This window comes from Oncorhynchus mykiss, chromosome 15 (assembly GCF_013265735.2).
Source record: "Oncorhynchus mykiss isolate Arlee chromosome 15, USDA_OmykA_1.1, whole genome shotgun sequence".
Lineage (NCBI taxonomy): Eukaryota > Metazoa > Chordata > Actinopteri > Salmoniformes > Salmonidae > Oncorhynchus > Oncorhynchus mykiss.
The window spans coordinates 71,707,248-71,724,830 of record NC_048579.1 but is presented as its reverse complement, the minus strand read 5'-3'; the positions used below and the strand labels follow the sequence as shown (position 1 = coordinate 71,724,830).

The 17,583-nt window shown below is 46.2% G+C and overlaps 1 protein-coding gene across 11 annotated transcripts in view; it reads left to right on the top strand.

Annotated features, from left to right (window-relative positions):
• Nucleotides 1-17,583, top strand: part of LOC110490714 (periphilin-1) — a 46,564-nt gene that overhangs the window by 9,613 nt on the left and 19,368 nt on the right. For 8 of the 11 annotated variants that reach the window (XM_036945221.1, XM_036945222.1, XM_036945226.1 and 5 more), the window contains exons 6-9: nucleotides 5,671-5,808; nucleotides 10,011-10,144; nucleotides 10,919-10,951; nucleotides 13,886-13,947. In XM_036945221.1, the coding sequence (XP_036801116.1) occupies nucleotides 5,671-5,808; nucleotides 10,011-10,144; nucleotides 10,919-10,951; nucleotides 13,886-13,947 (367 nt within the window). The remainder of the gene's footprint in view (nucleotides 1-5,670; nucleotides 5,809-10,010; nucleotides 10,145-10,918; nucleotides 10,952-13,885; nucleotides 13,948-17,583) is intronic. The other 3 variants (XM_036945229.1, XM_036945231.1, XM_036945230.1) reach the window with 3 other exon arrangements.

The following is a 17,583-nucleotide window of genomic DNA, read 5'->3' as shown; positions in this document are numbered from 1 at the left end:
GGGTCAGGAGAGGTACATGCAGCAGCAGGACCCGTCTGTTATTTTAAGGGCCAGGTGTTCAAGGTTCTTTCTTCTCACCTTCTTCAGTTCCTCAGGTGAAATAATAGAGAAAGTAATTACTGCCATAAATCAAGTTAATGTTGAGAGGTTATGATAGTCACACACGCCCCGAGGCCCCCTGTAATCCGGTTAGTTAGGTCTGGCCGTTGTTGTTTGTCTTGGCGTATTTACCTGTCGTGATGGTGGAACGGTAAGGATGCATGAAGAGACTGAGAGATTACTTGGTCTGATTCAACCTGAAGTTGACTGATGTTCAAACTGTATTTCTCATGCAGTTGTACTCTTGACCTGAACTCTAATCACCAGGACTAAAGTCATTAGATTGAGTTCTCCTTTTAGTGATCACTGATAATGTACATTTTAGGTAGTCATTTTGAGGTCCGTTCAGACACATGATTTAAAGACTGCAATATATATATATAATACAGTAACCACAGGTTTGGGTGTGAGGGCAACCACCTTACTTAATCAACACAGCAGCAATATATATATATATAATACAGTAACCACAGGTTTGGGTGTGAGGGCAACCACCTTACTTAATCAACACAGCAGCAATATATATAATATATAGAATACAGTAACCACAGGTTTGGGTGTGAGAGCAACCACCTTACTTAATCAACACAGCAGCAATCTAAATATATAATACAGTAACCACAGGTTTGGGTGTGAGGGCAACCACCTTACTTAATCAACACAGCAGCAATATAAATATATAGAATACAGTAACCACAGGTTTGGGTGTGAGAGCAACTGCCTTACTTAATCAACACAGCAGCAATATAAATATATATATATATATATATATATATATAGAATACAGTAACCACAGGTTTGGTGTGAGAGCAAACACCTTACTTAATCAACACAGCAGCAATATAAATATATAATACAGTAACCACAGGTTTGGGTGTGAGAGCAAACACCTTACTTAATCAACACAGCAGCAATATAAATATATAGAATACAGTAACCACAGGTTTGGTGTGAGAGCAAACACCTTACTTAATCAACACAGCAGCAATATAAATATATAATACAGTAACCACAGGTTTGGTGTGAGAGCAACCACCTTACTTAATCAACACAGCAGCAATATAAATATATAATACAGTAACCACAGGTTTGGGTGTGAGAGCAAACACCTTACTTAATCAACACAGCAGCAATATATATATAGAATACAGTAACCACAGGTTTGGTGTGAGAGCAACCACCTTACTTAATCAACACAGCAGCAATATAAATATATAGAATACAGTAACCACAGGTTTGGTGTGAGAGCAAACACCTTACTTAATCAACACAGCAGCAATATAAATATATAATACAGTAACCACAGGTTTGGGTGTGAGAGCAACCACCTTACTTAATCAACACAGCAGCAATATAAATATATAATACAGTAACCACAGGTTTGGGTGTGAGAGCAACTGCCTTACTTAATCAACACAGCAGCAATATAAATATATAGAATACAGTAACCACAGGTTTGGGTGTGAGAGCAACCACCTTACTTAATCAACACAGCAGCAATATATATATAGAATACAGTAACCACAGGTTTGGGTGTGAGAGCAACCACCTTACTTAATCAACACAGCAGCAATATAAATATATAATACAGTAACCACAGGTTTGGGTGTGAGAGCAACCACCTTACTTAATCAACACAGCAGCAATATAAATATATAATACAGTAACCACAGGTTTGGGTGTGAGAGCAACTGCCTTACTTAATCAACACAGCAGCAATATAAATATATAGAATACAGTAACCACAGGTTTGGGTGTGAGAGCAACTGCCTTACTTAATCAACACAGCAGCAATATAAATATATAATACAGTAACCACAGGTTTGGGTGTGAGAGCAAACACCTTACTTAATCAACACAGCAGCAATATAAATATATATATATATATAATACAGTAACCACAGGTTTGGGTGTGAGAGCAAACACCTTACTTAATCAACACAGCAGCAATATAAATATATATATATATATAATACAGTAACCACAGGTTTGGTGTGAGAGCAAACACCTTACTTAATCAACACAGCAGCAATATAAATATATAATACAGTAACCACAGGTTTGGGTGTGAGAGCAAACACCTTACTTAATCAACACAGCAGCAATATAAATATATATATATATATATATATAGAATACAGTAACCACAGGTTTGGGTGTGAGAGCAAACACCTTACTTAATCAACACAGCAGCAATATATATATAGAATACAGTAACCACAGGTTTGGTGTGAGAGCAACCACCTTACTTAATCAACACAGCAGCAATATAAATATATATAATACAGTAACCACAGGTTTGGGTGTGAGAGCAACCACCTTACTTAATCAACACAGCAGCAATATATATATATATATAATACAGTAACCACAGGTTTGGGTGTGAGAGCAAACACCTTACTTAATCAACACAGCAGCAATATATATATAGAATACAGTAACCACAGGTTTGGGTGTGAGAGCAACCACCTTACTTAATCAACACAGCAGCAATATAAATATATAATACAGTAACCACAGGTTTGGGTGTGAGAGCAACCACCTTACTTAATCAACACAGCAGCAATATAAATATATAATACAGTAACCACAGGTTTGGGTGTGAGAGCAACTGCCTTACTTAATCAACACAGCAGCAATATAAATATATAGAATACAGTAACCACAGGTTTGGTGTGAGAGCAACCACCTTACTTAATCAACACAGCAGCAATATAAATATATAGAATACAGTAACCACAGGTTTGGGTGTGAGAGCAACTGCCTTACTTAATCAACACAGCAGCAATATAAATATATAATACAGTAACCACAGGTTTGGGTGTGAGAGCAAACACCTTACTTAATCAACACAGCAGCAATATAAATATATATATATATATAATACAGTAACCACAGGTTTGGGTGTGAGAGCAAACACCTTACTTAATCAACACAGCAGCAATATAAATATATATATATATATATAGAATACAGTAACCACAGGTTTGGGTGTGAGAGCAAACACCTTACTTAATCAACACAGCAGCAATATAAATATATAATGCAGTAACCACAGGTTTGGGTGTGAGAGCAACCACCTTACTTAATCAACACAGCAGCAATATATATAATATATAGAATACAGTAACCACAGGTTTGGGTGTGAGAGCAACCACCTTACTTAATCAACACAGCAGCAATATAAATATATAATACAGTAACCACAGGTTTGGGTGTGAGACCAACCACCTTACTTAATCAACACAGCAGCAATATAAATATATATAATACAGTAACCACAGGTTTGGGTGTGAGAGCAACCACCTTACTTAATCAACACAGCAGCAATATAAATATATAATACAGTAACCACAGGTTTGGGTGTGAGACCAACCACCTTACTTAATCAACACAGCAGCAATATAAATATAGAATACAGTAACCACAGGTTTGGGTGTGAGAGCAAACACCTTACTTAATCAACACAGCAGCAATATAAATATATAATACAGTAACCACAGGTTTGGGTGTGAGAGCAACCACCTTACTTAATCAACACAGCAGCAATATAAATATATAATACAGTAACCACAGGTTTGGTGTGAGAGCAAACACCTTACTTAATCAACACAGCAGCAATATATATATAGAATACAGTAACCACAGGTTTGGGTGTGAGGGCAACCACCTTACTTAATCAACACAGCAGCAATATAAATATATATATAAATATAATACAGTAACCACAGGTTTGAGTGTGAGGGCAACCACCTTACTTAATCAACACAGCAGCAATATAAATATATATATATATATATATATATAATACAGTAACCACAGGTTTGGGTGTGAGGGCAACCGCCTTACTTAATCAACACAGCAGCAATATAACAAAATATGTTCTGATTGAACAACCGTCTCTAATTCAACACCTAGACTTTTCATTTCACCCCGTGGGTCAGTTAGAGCCCAGTGTTAAACAGCCAGGGGTCACAGTTCCAGCTCAGAAGAGGGAGGGGAAAGTAGCAGGCTAATATTTAGGGGTAATATCGGCAGTAAAGACGTGGCCATTTCCTTTGAGCACAGATGGGGTCAGACGAGGTCAGGTACCCTTCAAACAACACCCTGGCTGCGTTCCAAACGGTACCCATTCCCCTGTGTAGTGCACCCCTTTTAACCAGAGCCCACAGTGCAGTATGTAGGGGATAGGGGGCCATTTGGGATGCATCCCCTGGGTCATTAAAGTTTTGTGAGGTCGGTCACTCCAAGCTGCTGGTTGGTTGGTTGGAGGACGGGGGGAGATGAGGTTCAGGCTGGGGTCGCTGAGACCAGGTGCCTTTCATTTGTTTATAGCCCCTCCTGCCCCTTGGCCTGCCTGGCTGCCTGGCTGGGTCATTCTACTGCCTGTCGTATAGGAGGCACATCATCAGCGAGGGCAACAAACCAGAGAGGATCAACAATCCCAACAGGAGAGGAGAGAGAGGGCTGGAGGGTAAACTAATGTTCCTGGTTTTACTGCTGCTAACACAGATGTGTGTTTAGGAAGATAAAACTACTAGGGCTTAGCCTTTGCACAGAGAGCAACGGTAGAGTTTTAACAGAGTCATTAAAACCTCTTAGAAATACCATTTAGCCTGAAGATATTTAGATAAATATGTAGTTGGTTAGGTTTCTGTCCCAATTAATTTTGGAAGAAGCATTGATTCATGATGTGATGTTCTTGTGGACTTTCAGTCCTGATCTGTAGCAGAACTTTTCCCTCATTTTATAATGTCAGACATGAGAGGAAATGTGCAGATTATTCATGTTTGGTGCTCAGATTGTGACCAGGGTGGTGTCCTGTTGCTGTGGTGGTATGTCCTCTCTACGGTACCTCATCTGTACACCATCTACCTCGGCCCGGTGCTCCCCTGTCTAGGAGCCTGTCTCACCGGTCTCCGACCTTCACCCCTGCGACCACGGGGTCACCCCTCTCCCTCCTGTCCGTGTCTGTCCTGGCAGCACGACAGGCTCCAGTGCTGATCCACCGTGGCCAGGGGAGGAGTTATCTAAATAAACCCTTCAACATCTTGACAGGAGTGTCTTGTGTCCAGGAACGGCCCTTCTTAACCCAGATGTAGCAGAAGGTGGAGATCAACAGAGGAGGTTAATGGTTTCTCTGAGTGGAGTCGGACTCCTGGATACTTAGTGCTCAGTGACCGCCGTCAAATGACAGTTGGAGCAGTCTTGTTGAGCAGTCTTGTTGAGATGTCTTGTTGAGCAGTCTTGTTGAGCTGTTTTGCTGAGCAGTCCCTCTAAAGTCAGGCCTAATCGCTCTGACACAGTTCAGGCGGAAAGCTTTGAGGAACAGCAGATGTAGGCTAGTGACCAAGACTCCAAGACATTCCCCTCCTACCTTTTTATATACCAGTATGCAAAGTGATGGTGACCTTTGGTTAGATATAGTCCACTGCTTCCACTGATTTACTGTTTTTTAACCTCTTAGTTTACCTTAGTCCTTTAAAGGCCAAGTACCTCCAGTATTAAAGCTGATGTGTACAGTCTGCTGATGAGATGTGGTCCTTGATGTGTGATTGTCTTTCCACCCAGAAGCAGTGGCCGTGCAGCACCCCCTCCCCCCAGCGTCAGGGCTCAGGGGATGTACCCTGCACCCCGCTCCCTGTCTGCTGTGGTCCCAGAGGGGGGTGATGACACCCTGATGCAGGCCATCCTAAACCTGGACAGAGGGTATGTATCTGTCTGGTACTACTATCCATTACTAACTAGACAGAGGGTATGTATCTGTCTGGTACTACTATCCATTACTAACTAGACAGAGGGTATGTATCTGTCTGGTACTACTATCCATTACTAACTAGACAGAGGGTATGTATCTGTCTGGTACTACTACTATCCATTACTAACTAGACAGAGGGCATGTATCTGTCTGGTACTACTATCCATTACTAACTAGTCAGAGGGTATGTATCTGTCTGGTACTACTACTATCCATTACTAACTAGACAGAGGGTATGTATCTGTCTGGTACTACTATCCATTACTAACTAGTCAGAGGGTATGTATCTGTCTGGTACTACTACTATCCATTACTAACTAGTCAGAGGGTATGTATCTGTCTGGTACTACTATCCATTACTAACTAGACAGAGGGTATGTATCTGTCTGGTACTACTACTATCCATTACTAACTAGACAGAGGGTATGTATCTGTCTGGTACTACTACTATCCATTACTAACTAGACAGAGGGTATGTATCTGTCTGGTACTACTACTACTATCCATTACTAACTAGACAGAGGGTATGTATCTGTCTGGTACTACTATCCATTACTAACTAGACAGAGGGTATGTATCTGTCTGGTACTACTATCCATTACTAACTAGACAGAGGGTATGTGTCTGTCTGGTACTACTATCAATTACTAACTAGACAGAGGATATGTATCTGTCTGGTACTGCTACTATCCATTACTAACTAGACAGAGGGTATGTATCTGTCTGGTACTACTATCAATTACTAACTAGACAGAGGATATGTATCTGTCTGGTACTACTATCCGTTACTAACTAGACAGAGGGTATGTATCTGTCTGGTACTACTACTACTATCCATTACTAACTAGTCAGAGGGTATGTATCTGTCTGGTACTACTACTATCCATTACTAACTAGACAGAGGGCATGTATCTGTCTGGTACTACTATCCATTACTAACTAGACAGAGGGTATGTATCTGTCTGGTACTACTATCCATTACTAACTAGACAGAGGGTATGTATCTGTCTGGTACTACTATCCATTACTAACTAGTCAGAGGGTATGTATCTGTCTGGTACTACTACTATCCATTACTAACTAGACAGAGGGTATGTATCTGTCTGGTACTACTATCCATTACTAACTAGTCAGAGGGTATGTATCTGTCTGGTACTACTACTATCCATTACTAACTATTCAGAGGGTATGTATCTGTCTGGTACTACTATCCATTACTAACTAGACAGAGGGTATGTATCTGTCTGGTACTACCACTATCCATTACTAACTAGACAGAGGGCATGTATCTGTCTGGTACTACTATCCATTACTAACTAGACAGAGGGTATGTATCTGTCTGGTACTACTATCCATTACTAACTAGACAGAGGGTATGTATCTGTCTGGTACTACTATCCATTACTAACTAGACAGAGGATATGTATCTGTCTGGTACTACTATCCATTACTAACTAGACAGAGGGCATGTATCTGTCTGGTACTACTATCCATTACTAACTAGACAGAGGGTATGTATCTGTCTGGTACTACTATCCATTACTAACTAGACAGAGGGTATGTATCTGTCTGGTACTACTATCCATTACTAACTAGACAGAGGATATGTATCTGTCTGGTACTACTATCCATTACTAACTAGACAGAGGGTATGTATCTGTCTGGTACTACTATCCATTACTAACTAGTCAGATGTTATGTATCTGTCTGGTACTACTATCCATTACTAACTAGTCAGAGGGTATGTATCTGTCTGGTACTACTATCCATTACTAACTAGACAGAGGGTATGTATCTGTCTGGTACTACTATCCATTACTAACTAGACAGAGGGTATGTATCTGTCTGGTACTACTATCCATTACTAACTAGACAGAGGGTATGTATCTGTCTGGTACTACTATCCATTACTAACTAGACAGAGGGTATGTATCTGTCCATTACTAACTAGTCAGAGGGTATGTATCTGTCTGGTACTACCACTATCCATTACTAACTAGACAGAGGGTATATATCTGTCTGGTACTACTACCACTATCCATTACTAACTAGTCAGAGGGTAGGTATCTGTCTGGTACTACCACTATCCATTACTAACTAGACAGAGGGTATATATCTGTCTGGTACTACTACCACTATCCATTACTAACTAGTCAGAGGGTATGTATCTGTCTGGTACTACTATCCATTACTAACTAGACAGAGGGTATGTATCTGTCTGGTACTACTACCACTATCCATTACTAACTAGTCAGAGGGTATGTATATGTCTGGTACTACTACTATCCATTACTAACTAGACAGAGGGTATGTATATGTCTGGTACTACCACTATCCATTACTAACTTATTCAGTTGGATATATAGTGTTAGTTTTAATGTCACATACACAAGTACAGTGAATGCCTTTCTTGCGGCTCTAACCCCAACAATGCAGTAATCAATATCAATGTATTACTGAAAACATGAGGTAGGACAAAAACACACAATAAATAAGTAAGTAAGCATACTATATACAGGGTCGGTTCCAGTAGCATATTTACAATGTGCAGGGATACTGGAGTAATGGAGGTAGATATGTATAGTGGTAAGGTGACAGGGATACTGGAGTAATGGAGGTAGATATGTATAGGGAGACAGGGTTACTGGAGTAATGGAGGTAGATATGTATAGGGAGACAGGGTTACTGGAGTAATGGAGGTAGATATGTATAGGGAGACAGGGTTACTGGAGTAATGGAGGTAGATATGTATAGAGGTAAGGTGACAGGGATACTGGAGTGATGGAGGTAGATATGTATAGAGGTAAGGTGACAGGGATACTGGAGTAATGGAGGTAGATATGTATAGGGAGACAGGGTTACTGGAGTAATGGAGGTAGATATGTATAGGGAGACAGGGTTACTGGAGTAATGGAGGTAGATATGTATAGGGAGACAGGGTTACTGGAGTAATGGAGGTAGATATGTATAGTGGTACGGTGACAGGGATACTGGAGTAATGGAGGTAGATATGTATAGTGGTACGGAGACAGGGATACTGGAGTAATGGAGGTAGATATGTATAGTGGTACGGAGACAGGGATACTGGAGTGATGGAGGTAGATATGTATAGTGGTACGGAGACAGGGACACTGGAGTGATGGAGGTAGATATGTATAGGGTAAGGTTACTATATACAGGGTCAGTTCCAGTAGGGATACTGGAGTGATGGAGGTAGATATGTATAGAGGTAAGGTGACAGGGATACTGGAGTGATGGAGGTAGATATGTATAGGGGGGAGGAGACAGGGATACTGGAGTGATGGAGGTAGATATGTATAGAGGTAAGGTGACAGGGATACTGGAGTGATGGAGGTAGATATGTATAGGGGTAAGGTGACAGGGATACTGGAGTAATGGAGGTAGATATGTATAGGGGTAAGGAGACAGGGATACTGGAGTGATGGGGGTAGATATGTATAGGGGTAAGGTTACTATATACAGGGTCAGTTCCAGTAGCATATTTACAATGAGCAGGGATACTGGAGTGATGGAGGTAGATATGGTAGATATGTGTAGGAGTGTGTCAGTGTGTAGGGCCCTGTGAGTGTGTAGGGCCCTGTGAGTGTGTCGGGCCCGGTGAGTGTGTCGGGCCCGGTGAGTGTGTCGGGCCCGGTGAGTGTGTCGGTAGGGCCCTGGTAGTGTGTCTGTGTGTAGGGCCCTGGGAGTGTGTCGGTGTGTCAGTGTGTGTAGGGCCCTGGGAGAGTGTAGGGCCCTGGGAGAGTGTTGGTGTTTCAGTGTGTGTAGGGCCCTGGGTGTGTGTAGGGCCCTGGGTGTGTGTAGGGCCCTGGGTGTGTGTAGGGCACACTGTGTATAGAGACAAAAATAAGAATACAATACAAGGGTCAACTCAGTCTGTGTAGACATTTAGTTAGCTATGTATCAGTCATGGCATGGGGATAGAAGCTGTTCTGGAGCCTGTTGGTGTCAGACTTGATACATCGGTACCACTCAGACTCTAGATATGTGAAGATGCTGATCTGATCTCTGTGTATCTTCTGTCTTGTCTTCTGTTATTTGACCCTTTACCATCTTTAGTTGAATGTACCGATTATATGTCACTCTAAGAGCATCTACAGGTGACTAAAATCCCCCTTGTCTCTCACACACACAGAAGGAAAGGCCCCTTGCCTCCCCTGAGAGCAGACGTCCCCCCCTCCCCCCACAGCCGGTCCGGCTCCACTGTCAGTAGCAAGAGCTACTCTCCTGACAGAGCCAAGGGTCTCCCCCACCCCGCCCAGCAGAAAAGTAAGTACCTCCCCCACCACTCACTCCCCACCAATCATGTTCCTCTTGGGTTGCATTTAGATCAGCAGCTTATGAAGAGCTGGGATTCCAGCTGAACTTGTCCAATAGACAGATGATAGCCCTGTGAATTGACATTTTGACCCCACTACATTATTGGAACCAGGGGGGAATCCTCAGCCTCTGTAGTTTAATCTTGTCGTCCCCATCTGATGATGTCATGGCGTGCTTTTAGGTGTGGACTATCCTGAAGCGTTCTCTGGTACCCCTGTGGCTGAGCAGCCCTGGGGTGGATGTCTGTTCCCCAAACATGCCCGTGGACAAGTACCCATGGGTCAGTGGTGCCCTGTGCTGTGTTACAGGCCCAGCTTTAGGAGTCCACTACTCCATAGTAGCATGCAGTGTGGAGCATGGACAACTAACTCTCTTTACACTCCATACGGTGCTACCTGATTCACAATCTAGGGTCCAACTGGGACGGCTCGGTTTCACATCCACATTAGTCTCTGGAACCGAGCTGGAAAGGACATTCTGGAGCCAGCAGCGTCCAGTTTGGGTCGCCCCTATAGTGTGAATCAGTCATAGGTGTGATTGTCTCTTCCGCTGAAAGAAAGCTGAGCATGTTGATTCTGCTCCTCCTCATCCGTGTATTGGTTCTAACAGCCATAATGATGGTCTATAGTAGCTCATTAGTCAACAGGAGCCGTTCCCAGCCGGCTGGCGGCCTGTGTGATTATAGTCTCAGTGACGTCCATGTTCTCTTCTCCATGGTCTCAGGGTGTGAGGAGTTTTGTCAGAGCGGGATGTCTGGTAAGTACAGGGAACAGAGGAAACTAGGATGGCTTCTAGAGACTATAGTGTGTGTTTTAGTCTAGAGAATGAACCGTTTCTGTAGCTAATATCATGAACAGAAATGTGTCTGCCGAATCAATGCTGGATTACTGTTGTTTCATCATAAGACTTCTGTCCTGTGTTTTTAATGACACACTATCGATCTAACCAAGGACGAAGTATGGAGAAATGGCTCTTTAGCTCCGTGGTCAAACACCAACTCCCAAAAGGTTGAACCTCAACGTTGAATTGAGATATAGAATGAGGTTTAACAGTGAACCAACGTTCCCACCCTACGTCCAGCTCCGCCCATAAAAAAGAGATCTAGGTTTGACGTTTTCTGTGAAGGTCTTTGTCCTGCTGGGTCTTTTTCAGCTGAGGTAACCTGAGGGAGAGGTTTCTGTGAAGGTCTTTATACTGCTGGGTCTGTTTCAGCTGAGGTAACCTGAGGGAGAGGTTTCTGTGAAGGTCTTTATACTGCTGGGTCTGTTTCAGCTGAGGTAACCTGAGGGAGAGGTTTCTGTGAAGGTCTTTATACTGCTGGGTCTGTTTCAGCTGAGGTAACCTGCGGGAGAGGTTTCTGTGGAGGTCTTTATACTGCTGGGTCTGTTTCAGCAGAGGTAACCTGAGGGAGAGGTTTCTGTGAAGGTCTTTATACTGCTGGGTCTGTTTCAGCTGAGGTAACCTGAGGGAGAGGTTTCTGTGAAGGTCTTTATACTGCTGGGTCTGTTTCAGCTGAGGTAACCTGAGAGAGTTTTCCGTGAGGGTCTTTATACTGCTGGGTCTGTTTCAGCTGAGGTAACCTGAGGGAGAGGTTTCTGTGAAGGTCTTTATACTGCTGGGTCTGTTTCAGCTGAGGTAACCTGCGGGAGAGGTTTCTGTGAGGGTCTTTATACTGCTGGGTCTGTTTCAGCTGAGGTAACCTGAGGGAGAGGTTTCTGTGAAGGTCTTTATACTGCTGGGTCTGTTTCAGCTGAGGTAACCTGAGGGAGAGGTTTCTGTGAGGGTCTTTATACTGCTGGGTCTGTTTCAGCTGAGGTAACCTGCGGGAGAGGTTTCTGTGAGGGTCTTTATACTGCTGGGTCTGTTTCAGCTGAGGTAACCTGAGAGAGAGTTTTCCGTGAAGGTCTTTATACTGCTGGGTCTGTTTCGGCTGAGGTAACCTGAGAGAGAGCGTGGCTAATTGGTCGGCTGGCCTGCCGTCTTCACGCTCTCTCTGCCACTTTGTTATGGATCATAAAAACGCTGTCAGCTTGTGTGTGTAGAGACATGGAGGAAGGAGTAGGGTGTCGACTCTCTCTAATGGATATAACTGCTGTGTGGGTCGACATGTTAGTGTGGGAGATGGATGTTACTGCCCACCATGTTGGCTCTGTCAACCCTTTTCCAGGGGCAAGACCAAGCTAATATCCTCCACCCACAGGTTCTCTCTCTCTGGTCTTTCTCAATCCCACTTTCACATTCAGTTATGGAGTGTTTTTGATAACATGGAAATGAATTCTGTTCAACCCACAAAGTCGGCCAAGGGATTTGACACAGTCACACATCTCTCCACTAGAGATGTCATTCAGAACGTATCGTCCATCAGAGTTGAGTTCAGCAGTTTATCTGAATAATGGTATGTGGTGCAGGGAGAAGGGGCCCTCTTAATTAAATATGGAACCAGCACCTCATTTGAATTTCTCCTGGGAGTGTCTGAGCATGGTGTTTGAAGAACACAGACATGGACCTAATGGGTAATTGACCATGGCACCCGCGGTGGTGCCCACTGGGCATCGATGCTGCTTGGGCATCAAGCCTCTGGCAACACAGGTCAGAGAGAGCGAGAGACGGAAAGAGGAGAGTGCCAACTGACGAATGAGAGCATGCAATTCAGTCTGACTAGCCTGCAGGGTGTCTCCTAATGCAGGCTTATTCTGCAACCATCCACAGGATCTGATCAGTGCAGAGGGGATAGGAGGGGACAAGCCTGGCTGGAGAGGACTACAGAGGTTTAAACACATCCCAAATAATAACAGGAGCTGGACAAAGATCCAATGCAATGGTGGATGGAGACTGTCTGGCGGGGTGTCGGATGGAGACTGTCTGGCGGTGTGTCGGGTGGAGACTGTCTGGCGGTGTGTCGGGTGGAGACTGTCTGCCGCTGTGTCGGGTGGAGACTGTCTGGCGCTGTGTCGGGTGGAGACTGTCTGGCGCTGTGTCGGGTGGAGACTGTCTGGCGCTGTGTCGGGTGGAGACTGTCTGGCGCTGTGTCGGGTGGAGACTGTCTGGCGCTGTGTCGGGTGGAGACTGTCTGGCGCTGTGTCGGGTGGAGACTGTCTGGCGCTGTGTCGGGTGGAGACTGTCTGGCGCTGTGTCGGGTGGAGACTGTCTGGCGCTGTGTCGGGTGGAGACTGTCTGGCGCTGTGTCGGGTGGAGACTGTCTGGCGCTGTGTCGGGTGGAGACTGTCTGGCGCTGTGTCGGGTGGAGACTGTCTGGCGCTGTGTCGGGTGGAGACTGTCTGGCGCTGTGTCGGGTGGAGACTGTCTGGCGCTGTGTCGGGTGGAGACTGTCTGGCGCTGTGTCGGGTGGAGACTGTCTGGCGCTGTGTCGGGTGGAGACTGTCTGGCGCTGTGTAGACCGCCAAACCCCCCCCCCCCCCCCCTCCACAGGAACCTACCTGGCGGTGTGGTGTATCCCCCCCCCCCCCCCCCTCCACAGGAACCTACCTAGCGGTGTGGTGTATCCCCCCCCCCCCTCCACAGGAACCTACCTGGCGGTGTCAGAACATGTCAGACACCTTTGTTACCCCCAATAAGATCACACTATACACTGAGTGGTCTTTTTCATTGTACTGGCTCGAGGTGTTGTTCTGAATGAATCCCTCCTCCTCCATCCCTCAGACTCTGTGTTCTTTCTCTCTCCCTCTCCAGACAAAGACAGGCCCCCTGGTCATTCTCAGGACGGGTCACCTCAGAGCATAGCGTCCACTAAGGTGAGTCCTGCTGACGAAGTGTTTTACACATTAAAAACAGGGGGGAGGGGGCTGGACAAAAAGGAAGAGTCACCACTATAGTTAGCTGTTCATGCTTTAATTCATGTCAGTGTGTGATTTATTTAAGCAATAAGGCCCAAGGGGGTGTGGTATATGGCCAATATACCGCGGCTAAGGGCTGTTCATACGCACGACGCAACGCGGAGGTGCCTTATTGCTATTTAAAAACTGTGAGGAGAGAGAGACTGGCTGGCTGGCTGGCTGACTGGCTTGCTGCCTGGTGCTCCACCTTACTGAATACACACAGCTGCCTGATGCTCCACTGTACTGAATACACACAGCTGCCTGATGCTCCACCGTACTGAATACACAGAGCTGCCTGATGCTCCACCTTACTGAATACACAGAGCTGCCTGATGCTCCACCGTACTGAATACACACAGCTGCCTGATGCTCCACCGTACTGAATACACAGAGCTGCCTGATGCTCCACAGTACTGAATACACAGAGCTGCCTGATGCTCCACAGTACTGAATACACAGAGCTGCCTGATGCTCCACTGTACTGATTACACAGAGCTGCCTGATGCTCCACTGTACTGAATACACAGAGCTGCCTGGTGCTCCACTGTACTGAATACACACAGCTGCCTGATGCTCCACCGTACTGAATACACAGAGCTGCCTGATGCTCCACTGTACTGAATACACAGAGCTGCCTGGTGCTCCACTGTACTGAATACACACAGCTGCCTGATGCTCCACCGTACTGAATACGCACAGCTGCCTGATGCTCCACCGTACTGAATACACAGAGCTGCCTGATGCTCCACGTTACTGAATACACAGAGCTGCCTGATGCTCCACCGTACTGAATACACAGAGCTGCCTGGTGCTCCACTGTACTGAATACACAGAGCTGCCTGGTGCTCTACTGTACTGAATACACAGAGCTGCCTGATGCTCCACCGTACTGAATACACAGAGCTGCCTGATGCTCCACCGTACTGAATACACAGAGCTGCCTGATGCTCCACCGTACTGAATACACAGAGCTGCCTGATGCTCCACCGTACTGAATACACACAGAGCTGCCTGATGCTCCACCGTACAGAATACACACAGCTGCCTGATGCTCCACCGTACTGAACACACAGAGCTGCCTGATGCTCCACGTTACTGAATACACAGAGCTGCCTGATGCTCCACCGTACTGAATACACACAGCTGCCTGATGCTCCACCGTACTGAATACACAGAGCTGCCTGATGCTCCACTGTACTGAATACGCACAGCTGCCTGATGCTCCACCGTACTGAATACACAGAGCTGCCTGATGCTCCACGTTACTGAATACGCACAGCTGCCTGATGCTCCACGTTACTGAATACACAGAGCTGCCTGATGCTCCACCGTACTGAATACACACAGCTGCCTGATGCTCCACCGTACTGAACACACAGAGCTGCCTGATGCTCCACGTTACTGAATACACAGAGCTGCCTGATGCTCCACCGTACTGAATACACACAGCTGCCTGATGCTCCACCGTACTGAATACACAGAGCTGACTGATGCTCCACTGTACTGAATACGCACAGCTGCCTGGCACGCTAGTGACGCTACATTATCTCTGTTTCATCATATCATCTCTAACAAACAAACCTCTTGACAAAGTATTCTGGAACATCTTAGAAGTGTTAAAGTGCTGTGAATCATCTGATGCCAGTTGTGTTGGTAAATATTTTCTGTAGACTCTGGGTAGAATCATCCTTTTGATTTGGGCTGACATTTAGACAACCGTTTGAACCTAGCCAGACACTTTCTGAAACTTTATCCTCCGAGAGATCGGAAGGCGCACCGGTACCTCCCTTGGAGATCGTGTGTGTGTGTGTGTGTGTGCGTGCACCAATAAACCCTCTGTGATGAAAGTATTTTTTTTTAGTGAGAGCCCCGCCGCGACCTCCTCCAACCCTCTGTTTGATCTGGTCACGACAGGCAGGCGGGCGGTGTGTTCCCCTCCTCCACTCTCTCCCTGGTTTAGAACCCAGAACCTTAGTCAAGATCAAAGAGCTCTGCCATTAGTAAACTCATTTTATTGGGAGAGCGTGTAGGTTCAACAAACACTCTTGCTTTTGGGAGTTATCCTTAGGAGAACACAGACGCACACAGGCACCATGTCTCCCTGGGTACCTGCTCAGGCTTACACAGATCTGGGATGTTTAGGGTGTGTTCATGATGTGTTCTTAAAAGGCTAGACATTGAAGTGGGACTGGGAGAGAAAGAGAGCCTGACTGTGCTTACACAGGCAGACCAATTCTGATATTTTTCCCACTAATTGGTGTTTTGGCCAATCACATCAGATATTTTTTAGAGCCCCACTCTCTCTCTTCCTGGTTGCCCCCTCCCCCTCCCCTACACGCTTGGCTCTGTGATTGCCCCCCCCCTACACGCTTGGCTCTGTGATTGCCCCCCCCCCCCTCCCCCTACACGCTTGGCTCTGTGATGCCCCCCCCCTCCCTACACGCTTGGCTCTGTGATGCCCCCCCCTCCACCTACACGCTTGGCTCTGTGATGCCTCCCCCTACACGCTTGGCTCTGTGATGCCCCCCCCCTCCCTACATGCTTGGCTCTGTGATGCCCCCCCCCCTCCCCCTACACGCTTGGCTCTGTGATGCCCCCCCCCTCCCCCTACACGCTTGGCTCTGTGATGCCCCCCCCCCCCCCCCCCCTACACGCTTGCCTCTGTGATGCCCCCCCCCCCTCCCCCTACACGCTTGGCTCTGATGCCCCCCCCCCCCCCCCCCCCCCCCCCTACACGCTTGGCTCTGTGATGCCCCCCCCCCCTCCCCCTACACGCTTGGCTCTGTGATGCCCCCCCCCCTCCCCCTACACGCTTGGCTCTGTGATGCCCCTCCCCCTACACGCTTGCCTCTGTGATGTCCCCCCCTCCCCCTACACGCTTGGCTCTGTGATGCTCCCCCTACACGCTTGCCTCTGTGATGCCCGTTTTCATATATTTGTCTTGTTTTTGAATGACTTAGGGTCACTAATGCGACTTGACTCTCTAACTTGCTTCCTCTCTCCAGAATGTTTAATCAAGCATAGCCAGCTCTCTGCATCCCCAGTCCCCTAGCTAGCCCCTTAAAGGACAATACGAAATGAGGACTGAGCGATGCAGAGGGAGAGGGGTAGAGAGAGCGAGAGACGGAGAGGGGTAGAAAGAGAGATGGAGAGAACCAGAGGGAGAGGGGTAGAGAGACTGAGAGAGGGGTAGAGAGACTGAGAGAGGGGTAGAGAGACTGAGAGAGGGGTAGAGAGACTGAGAGAGGGGTAGAGAGACTGAGAGAGGGGTAGAGAGACTGAGAGAGGGGTAGAGAGACTGAGAGAGGGGTAGAGAGACTGAGAGAGGGGTAGAGAGACTGAGAGAGGGGTAGAGAGACTGAGAGAGGGGTAGAGAGACAGAGAGGGGTAGAGAGACAGAGAGGGGTAGAGAGACTGAGAGAGGGGTAGAGAGACTGAGAGAGGGGTAGAGAGACTGAGAGAGGGGTAGAGAGACTGAGAGAGGGGTAGAGAGACTGAGAGGGGTAGAGTGACAGAGAGGGGTAGAGTGACTGAGAGAGGGGTAGAGCGACA